This window comes from Acanthisitta chloris, unplaced genomic scaffold (assembly GCF_000695815.1).
Source record: "Acanthisitta chloris isolate BGI_N310 unplaced genomic scaffold, ASM69581v1 scaffold39845, whole genome shotgun sequence".
Lineage (NCBI taxonomy): Eukaryota > Metazoa > Chordata > Aves > Passeriformes > Acanthisittidae > Acanthisitta > Acanthisitta chloris.
In genome coordinates this window covers 618-10,636 of record NW_008673885.1, presented here as the reverse complement: position 1 = coordinate 10,636, position 10,019 = coordinate 618, and the positions used below count along the sequence as shown (strand labels likewise).

Genomic DNA, 10,019 nt, shown 5'->3' with positions numbered 1-10,019 from the left:
TTACCTCTTGTTTTATTGGTTTCCACAAGTGAGAAGGGTCTGGCTCCAACATCTTGGCACTTTGCATTCATGTGCTTGAACACTTTAATGAGGTCCCTCTCAGACATCTCTTCTTGAGGCTGAACAGGCCCAGCTCCCTCAGCCTTTCCTCATCAATGAGGTGCTCCAGTGCCTTCACCATCTTTGTGCCCTCTGCTGCACCTGCTCCAGGAGCTCATCTGAGAGAAGTCAAAGAGATCGGGAGAGGTGCCTGAAGACTGGAAGACCATTCCAAACACATCATCCACCTGCTGCCACAGGTAGTTTCTTCCCCATCTGAACACCAAAGCCATGGCACAGTTACCTTGCATTCACCTCAACCCCAGACTCTTTCTCCCAAAGGCAGTGCTGCCCCACCTGCACCATACCCACCAGGCAAGAGCAGCTGCTTGGTGGGGCAAAAGGGGGAATCCAGTCTGTTTCACCATGGATAAAAATTCCCAGCATACTTGAATTGTCATTCTGCTGAAGCAAAGCTGACTAACCATTCCTACAGCTTCCTCTATTGCAGGTGAGCAGCAGGATGGGACCCACCTGGTTTCCCACATGACATTGGTCATTCTCCTACCACATGACAGGCATCAGATATCAACAGCTGTATCAAGGAAATGATGTACCTCACGTCCTCCTTGCAATCAGTGATACCTCATTTAATCAGCCAACACTGGATATTAGTGTATTGAAAAGCAGAAGGAACTAAATAAACCAACAGATCTTGTCTCAGCTTTTTTTTGTATATTTCACTGAACAACTACTGCAAAATTTCAACTGCAATAAATTTCAAGAGACACAAACCAGAGATCATTCTTCACTTTGGTGGACCATCATAAACACACTTATGATACACCTGGGGACAAATTAAGCTCAAAAAAACGTTAACTACCAGATGAGACACACATGAACTTCCAGACCACAAAAATGACCATGCAAAGAAAGCAAGAGACAGTTAAAGTAAATACTCAGTGAAGGCAAACTACACGACAGACATCATGAAGAGGTTCAATTTTCCTCTTACAATTGCCACACCTGAGAGTAAGACATTTCCAGTAGCTCAGAAAACAGATTGAACTGACCCTTAGAATGAAGAAAAGCAGACAGGTTTTTTTTTAAAAAAAGAAAGTTTATTACAAATCTGTAGGTTTAAGAAAATATCCCAAACTGTCAAAGTAGTATGAAAAATGCTGTCATCCAATTCAGTCACCAGTTTTCTCCAACAAATACAGCATACAAACCCTGATAGAAACCATGGCAATTCATTTTGGTGACACAAGTCAGACACTGGTCATACCAAATCCCCTGCTGACAAGTAAGATGCTGCTGAAAGCCCAGGGGAATGGTGACATTGCACTGGTTTTGAAAACTGGAAGTTGTGATGAACAGGTTATATACATATACACATACTGTGTCTTACCACATCTCCAAGTAACTCAGGGCAAACAAAACATGGCCCAGCAGAACAATTAAAGTCTATAAAAACCTGGAGAGCCAGGGAATGTGTGTATGGCATTAAGTTATTCTCTGTGCTCTGGTTCCCATTTTCTTTTACATCTCAAACCAAATAAAGACCAATTGGTTTCCACTCTCATTTACAGAAACAGTGAAGCTGATGTGCAGCTCTAATGTCTTTTCAGACTCAGAACATGTTAGCTGCACTGGATGCAGGCACAGGATCTAAAAATGCAATGTAGGTAAAACACCATATAATTAAAAGTGGGATTTTTTAAAGACTGTACACTGAATTTGCTGCAAGAGACCAAACACCTTAAGCTCCCCTGAAAAACATGACATTTCTCGCACTATTCAGAGATAATTCATACAACAAATGAATGAGGAAAGAACTAATACATGTTACATTCCAGCACAGACCATTGGTAACAACATCCTCAAATCCTCTAAACTGCACAGGACTGAAATGCCACAGCTCAGAGTTGGACAAGATGCTTCAGTGGAAGAAATGTGAAGCTTTTAAAGGAGGAGGATGAAACATTTCTGTTAGAATACCTGCTCAGGGTACTGATATGATCTAAAAAGAACTCAACCCAAACAACTCTGTATAGTTTAGCTCTGGTTTTATCTGGTGCTTGCAGGGGATTTCCTATTGAGCCATCCTCCTTTTGCCAACAGGAACTTGAAAAACTACTCAGTGAATTTCATTCATTTTGCTGTTTCAACGTAAGTTGGAAAGCACAGAATTGAGAGTTACTCAAAACTACACTGCAGGAGAGCAATTAGAAACCAACAGTCTCTCATTGCTAGGGCAAACAGGATGGAAAATGCAGAACAGAATTTAGTGTCATTTCCTCATGCAGACCAGATTAAGCTTGGGGTAATCACAGGTACCTGGAACATTTCTTATAAGCACCTGCTGGTAAAGAGGTTGCCACACTCTCCAGCACCTGTTGAAAACTTGATTTCTGAAACACTGTAATGAAACAGTCCAAAATGTTCATGCCAAAGTAGGAAAATATTTCGTGTCCATTCTTAGGTGTGAACCTTCAGGCTTGGGAAACGTTTTTCCAGATTGTCAGCAAGTGTCTGATCAGCCTCACGCAGAACTTCAAGGAAACTCTGCACCTGGAAATAAAACACACACAACAAACAAAGAGAAAAAATAAACCCAACAACATGGAACACAGAATTCTTTTACTGGTGCAAGGGCTCTTTCTACTTCTGTACGTTCCCACCAACACCAGCCAGAAGTGGTCACTGCAATGGATCAGAGAAAATGCTCCACAGTAGCTCCCTTCCTCCTAAACCTCACAATTTCACTTGGTCTGCATTTTGAAACGTTACCTCCTTCCTCAAACTTCTACTTTCTTGTTTAAAACTACACAAAGAAAAGCTCCTTGTGAAAAACATTTAGAATGTTTTTTCTATGAAAATGTACAGGATGAATTTTCAGCTGGCACACATCTGCAGACATCCATTCAGTTCAGCACAGTTTGACCCTTGCATCGACTGATGATCTCAGCAAAGCCTTGACTGAAGTAAGGCAGAAGAGACATAGTGGGCAGGACTGTCTGAAATGGCAAATTACCTGTGCCTGAGCAATTCTGTCCTGCTTGTACATCTGATTCGGATAGGCCTTGCCACCCAAGCAGTATTTTCACAGCTGTGTAACAGACCTTGTCACATACTCACCGATGCAAAATACAGAGGTAAGAGGTTCTGAAATGCACAGGAACACGTCTGTTCATTCAAATGTCCCTGGTGCAGTCCTTCTAATGTATTTTCCTGGGAAACAAAATGAGAAATACAACTAGCACGTCATGAACAGCTGTCCAAAGAACAAACTCAGAATTGTGCACAGTGCCTACAGTATGTGCTTCGTTCTGAAAAAATGGGTAAACAACCAGAACTTACAAGATGTCCAGCTGAGAAGATGAGTTTATACACTGATAGCATTTCCTTTTCTTAAATAAAATTACTTTCATTCAAAAGAAATGGCAACATACCCCAAGAGACTTTATCCTACAGCACCCTGGCCCTGAAGGCCACACCTCAGGAAACCTGTGTCCCTGCCATCTCACACACATATTGACACTCACCTTCCAACTGATTCTCTAATGATTCCCCAGTATATAACTACACTTAGAATCATTGAATCATTAGGGTTGGAGGAGACCTCTAACATCATCGAGTCCAACCATTAACCTGTCACTGCTCGAACCCGTAAACCATATCCTCCAGCGCCAGATCCAGACACCTCTTAAACACTTCCAGGGCTGGTGACTCCACCACCTCCCTGGGCAACCTATTCCAGTGCCTGAACACCCAAACAGGGAAAACAGCTCTCCTAACATCTAGTCTGAATCTCCCCTATTTCAGCTTATGATCATTCCCTCCAGTCCTCTCCCTGCAGCCATGGCAGGAGAGACCATCCCACACCTCCCTATATTCCCATCAGGGAGCTGTAGGGAGCCATGAGGTCACTCCTGAGCCTCTTCTAAGGCTAAACAAACCCAACTCCCTCAGACCTTCCTCAAGTGTTCTAGGCCTTTTCTGACCACACTGCCCTTGGCTGGACTCACTCCAGAGCCTCAATGTCCTTTTTTAAGTGAGGGGCCCAAAACTGAACACTACTCAGGTGTGACCTCCCTAGTGCCGAGTACAGGGGGATGATCACTGCCCTAGTCCTGCTGGCTACTTGCACACAAAAAAATGCTCACATTAATAGTAACATCTTTTTTTCCTCCCCTACCCTGCAGAAATCCCTCTTAGAACTTTGTTTATTCTTACCTTGGTTAGTTCTTGAAGCATATTGGAAAGTAATTCACAGCAAATATCCTTCAAAATTTTTAAATGGAAATCTTCCTCATTTATATCAGTCCTTCCAGTTTCTTCTTGCTCAGACTCCTTGGAGTTATCAACAGCTCTCTTCCCACAGCTCTCCATGTATTCTAAGATACGAATCAAGCTCCCAATCAGAGGCATATCTAATATCATGTAAGAAGAAAATTGAACTTTAACACTGATGATTCTTCCACATCCTTTCAAGGCATCAGAATTTTGAAACACAAAATCAGATTTCATACAAAGCTATGGGAAGGTATATTCTGACAGTCCTGAGTGTTTTGTTACACAAAGGCCATTTCAAAGAAGCAACTGGAAATGTAGTAGAAAACCCAAACCATTTTTCCTGGAAGCTAACCTCTATCTATAAAACCTATATGCCAGTGGTGAAGAATATGAGAAGGAAAATGTCTTTAATAGTACCCCAGTGAGGGTAGTATGCAAAATTTGCATCCGGATAGGTAGAAGCTTAATTCTAAAGACTTAACCAATCGATTGAAAAGAAGTAAGAGATGGATGTAAGTGCAGAATTCCCCTCTACTGAAAAAACCCAACACATTCCTATCAAGACCTCCTATTCTAGCAAAGCTGAATTCTGTGATTTTCATTAATTTACCCAAAGGAGAAGACAGAGCAGAAATTGTAGATTCTGGTGCTGTAATTCTTAGAGACATCCAGTAACTGAACTTCGGGCTAGCTGTGATTTTGAGTCACCAGTAAAGGGTATTCAAACATGTCACGGAATTCTGCGTTCTGAGCTAACCACTTAACCACCTCTCACCCCACAGAAAGTCAATTGTGAACACAATTATAAACAAAAATAGCAGAGAAAACTTGCTTTTTCTCATCCTCGTGTATTCTTGCTCTGTCTGTGAAGCAAACATAGCAGAGAGCACAGACAAAATAGAGGCCAACACAGTCTTCTGCTCCTGCACAATGATAGGTGGATCATCTGGCTGGCAAAGTTCCTGGCAAACGAGGTCATAAAGCAAACTCCAAGTCTCTTTTCCTCCATCAGGAGCCTGCACTTGAGAAAGAAAGAGAACCCACCAACCCAACAAATTTAATTTAGGTACATGAACTACTTTTCTCCCCATTCAGTAGCTGATGATCTAGAAGTTACAGCTACAGTCCCATCACATGTAGCAACTCAAGTGTCTTACCAATAGCCTGGATCCCCTCGTCCACCGTGGTCAGGAGCTGCAGGATATGCATATAAACATCCAGTCCTTCTGGGTTATCTGAGCTGCACAGAACAAACAAAAAACAAAGACGAATTAAAGAGCTGATTACTGAGTTTATATTCTGTGTGTTTTGGACAGGGAGAAGCCTATCAGCAATCAATGCCATTCTCTTTGCTAACAAACTAGTTGACTCATTTCAAATGCTAAGAACAGGGAAATGTATCCTAGTGATCTGTCAAACTCCATCTCCCACTGGAATCAGGATGTTTGGGCACAGGCCTTCCTAGGTCATAAGGAATCTCCCCAGCCATGAAGCCAGAAAGGAATCTCACATACCGCACTTGCTTGGCTGCTTCAAGTATACAAGGCATAATCTTAAAATCTGGAAGCTCTTCAGGGGAATCATCTACAGATGGTCCCACAGACCGACAAGTGCCGTTTTTGATCCAGTTTAACATCAGCTCTTCATCTAGATCAAAGAGTTTGTCCACCACTTCACCCACTTTTACCAGCAATTCAACTGCACAGGAGAGAGTGTATAAATTTCAATGAGACTAAAAATGAAGAGCAAAAATTAGTTCACAGAATGTTAATATATAGAAGTATTCAAAGTAAATTCAGTGCTTAAATGCAGTAGTTTTGTTCATGACCTGCTAGGGGTTGCTATGTTTAATTCCTTTATGCGGCATAGACCAGGTGAAGATTGATTTGAGCCTCAGATTAGATGTTAGGAGAAATGTTTTCCCTGTCAGGGTGTTCAGGCACTAGAATAAATTGCCCAGTGAGGTGGTGGAGTCACCATCCCTGGAAGTGTTTAAGAGACATCTGGATCTGGTGCTGGAGGATATGGTTTAGGGTTTAGGGTTTCCAGCAGTGAAAGGTTAATGGTTGGACTTGGTGATCTTAAGAGATTTCCTCCAACCTTGATTCTAGGAGCTTGATAAATAGACACTGTTGGAAAGCCAACTGACACCTTTTACCTTGGCATACCATGTATGAAGCAGAAACTTTATTCTGCAAAGAGACCTCACATTCTGAAAAGCCCTAACTTCTTATGAAGTAAAACTTTCCAAGATTTGTCCCTAGATACACGGTTTTATGCTAACCTTACACCTGCCAAAAAACATTTTATTGGAGTAGATCTGTGATTTCAGTTGGACAGAGCAGGATTTCTGAACATTACCATTAAAAGGAATCATCTTAATAAATGGAAAAAGCTAAATTATTAGCATGCCAAGACAAACAATAAATCCTGTCACAATTAAGTTGGATGTGACACATGAATGTTACTCAAAATATTTGCATTTTTAGGAGCTTGGTGTGGGTTTTGCTAAACTAGTGCTAAGAGCTTTGCTTACTGCTGTCTGCATACCCAAAGCCTGTGCAGTATTCAGCAGCCATCCAGAGTAACTGAATCACTCCTCCAGTTCACATTCTACAAGTATGATAGTTAAAAAATGGAAAATACATATCAGATTTGAAAAAAAAAAAACCTAAACCAAACAATTAAAAGGAGGCCTTGCATCAATGCTCAAAAATGACACGTGTATCCCTGAATCAGGACTATGTCCTTTCCTTTACTGTGGCAAATAACAATTCCTTCCATTAGACGTATTTTGATTCCCACACAGATCTTTCTTCTTCCTCTGTGTGTACTTTTCTGGTTGGTTTTGTACATGTTTATAAACCTACAAAAGCAGGACAAGTTTGTTTAGGTGTCCTTTAAATTCATGAGGTTTCCTTTATTTTAAAGAAATCCTCCCAACTGAAAATATTTGTCTTTGAAATCCAAAGCTTCACTTCCTATATTTTTTTCTGCAAACACACGCTAATTCCCAACTTGTTTTGGCAACTTACCATTTGTAGAGCTGGACATGATAAAGCAAACACAGTCATACACAGAAGGGTTTTCTCGGATCCTCTCAACCCAGACATTGGCCACCTCAGGCTGGGAGAGGCAAGTTAACAATAACCTAGGCAAGAATTCCCCGTTTAACAAATTAGAAGCCAATTCATTCATTGCAGCTGTACAAGTCTAGATCCAAACTAACGAGAATGATCTGACAGAAACAGGGATCTAGCTCACAGCAAACTGTTTCCAGAACAATGCAGGAACAATAAAAGGATAAGATGAGAGGGTAAGAAAATAGTGATCTCACTTGCCAGTTTTCTTCCCAAGCCTCAGAACATAGCAGAACTACACTGATGATGCATTAATTTCTGATATGTCCTACCTGCTTGTTTCCAGAAGAGTTGGGGAGTCTGAATCACACAAACGTTGCAGTAACACTTGGCTTTAAGGAGAAAATGCAAGCAAGAAAAAGTTAATAAAATCTTTGTTTTATAAAAAAGGTATAAAACGATTAATTTCATAGGTGCAGCAATGTTCTGAGCTTAAAATCAGCTTTTCCTAACGGTGCATGCATTTCCAGTGCTTCAAGATTCCCAACTTGGAAATTAAATTCAAGAACTTGAGTGGTGATTAAAAAACTATACATAAATAAATAAATAATAGTGGTCTGTATCCTTTTCTCCTTCACTGAACACTTCCCACACAAACATCACAGAAGCATCAAGGTTGGAGGAGACCTCTAAGATCACTGAGTCCAAACATTAACTTGTCACTCTGCTGGAATCCCTAAACCCTAAACCAGGTCCTCCAGCGTCAGATCCAGATGCTGCTTAAACACTTCCAGGGATGGTGATTCCACCACCTCCCTGGGCAGCCTTTTCCAGTGCCTGAACACCCTAACAGGGAAAACATTTTTCCTGACATCTAATCTCACTCTCCCCTGTCTCAGCTTATAATGTGGTCAGACACAAAGTGGTGAATGAAGATGAGGCATGGCAAGCAAGCTCAGATCCTTCTATAACATGCATTTCACAACTGTGAGTGCAGACAAGCAGGACTTGTGCAAGTATGAAGCACGTACAGACTTACCCAAGATTCTCATCCTTACTGATGGACATGCATATGTCCTGGAAACAAGCCATATTTCCTAATATTCCCACACAGATCTCCTGAAAAGTCAAAACAGAGTATAATCAGGCAACTGCAATGTGGTCCATGACTTGTTTTTCAGTTTGATTCCCAAGTTTTTATGACCCAACAATTTCATGACAGAGAGACAGATTGTTTTACAGGATGCTATCAGACTGGGCTAAAACACACTCATGGCAGGTACTATTAAGACATTTAGGTGTTTAGGTGTTCCATAAAAGCAAATACATCTTTAAATCAATTTTGCAGGCATCTTCTATTATATATAGAAGCTAACCTGGGAGCCCAATTACTAAAGCAATAAGGAGTCCTAGAACAAAAACATCATTAAGTCAGCGCAACCCTCGCTGACGTTTGCTTCCTCTCGAAAGGGGGTTGAATCCAAGCTTCCAGCAAAGACCATTTTCTGATTGAAGAAAAAACCCAACAAACCAAACCCCAAAGCAGTGCATCCCATGAGAATATCCATGCCAAAACAATCATTGTAAGGGTTCTATAAAGGGGACTCTGAGAGCTCTGACATACCTGCAGGTGGCTGATGCTAACGCAAGGTGCCCAGGAAGTCATTAGCTTTCAGCAGTTTAAAGCTGGAAATCAACTCTCACCACTAAGGTTGTGTTTTTAGTTGCTAATATGCTCTTACCTCTGCTGAAGTACAGCAGGCACTATTTCAAGAAAGTAGCTGTAACAGCACATTGGCACTTACTTCCAAATTTTGGTGGCACTTTGCAAAGTACTGAACTTTGGAACCTCTATGTGCCTCCCACTACACTTCTGTAGGTCTGACTAAACAAATTCATGATTATTTCTGTTCAGCAAGCACAAAACAAGTCATGAGAAAAATAAGGCCAGCTTTACTGTTCTGTATAACAGGTCTTGTAACTGGGTTTGAAAAACTCAGTCCTTCATCAGTTTACATAATGAGGATATGTGAGCAGACATGTACCAGCTTCAGGATCACACTTACTGATTAGACTGTATTAAAAATACTGTGAAAAACAAACTGATTTTGCATTTTCTCCTGGTTCCCCTAATACATTCAATCTTGCAATGGAAGGAGAAGGCTAAAAGTGCATGTACAAAGCTCTCTACTCTTGCTATTAACACAGGGCAGCTTTGTGACAGCCCATACTTACAGTGAGGCGAGGGCATTTGGACTTGGCAAAAACTCCCATGAATATATCAGGGGCATTGAACTCCTGAAGAAATAAAGCAACATCCTGTGGACAAAGTGAATGGAGAAGTAAATGGACCTCTACTATTTCCATACACAACATCAAATGTTTTCCCACATATCAAAGAGACAGAATCATTGAATCATAGACTCATCAAGGTTGGAGAAGACCTCTAAGTTCATTGAGTCCAACCATTAACCTGTCACTGCTGTAACCCCTAAACCATATCCTCCTGCTCCAGATCCAGACACCTCTTAAACACTTCCAGGGGTGGTGACTCCACCACCTCCCTGGGCAACCTATTCCAGTGCCTGAACACCCTAACAG

At 41.3% G+C, this 10,019-nt stretch overlaps 1 protein-coding gene across 1 annotated transcript; it reads right to left on the bottom strand.

The window, feature by feature from the left end:
- Positions 1-2,520: 2,520 nt before the first annotated feature.
- SAAL1 (serum amyloid A-like 1) lies at positions 2,521-9,733 on the bottom strand. Its single transcript, XM_009075116.1, has 10 exons — positions 9,654-9,733; positions 8,458-8,537; positions 7,751-7,810; positions 7,374-7,489; positions 5,853-6,036; positions 5,496-5,578; positions 5,171-5,359; positions 4,279-4,475; positions 3,181-3,273; positions 2,521-2,613 (listed from the first exon to the last, which is right to left on the bottom strand). The coding sequence occupies exons 1-10, from the start codon at positions 9,690-9,692 to the stop codon at positions 2,521-2,523; spliced, it is 1,134 nt and encodes a 377-aa protein (XP_009073364.1). The 5' UTR covers positions 9,693-9,733.
- Between the last annotated feature and the right edge of the window lie 286 nt (positions 9,734-10,019).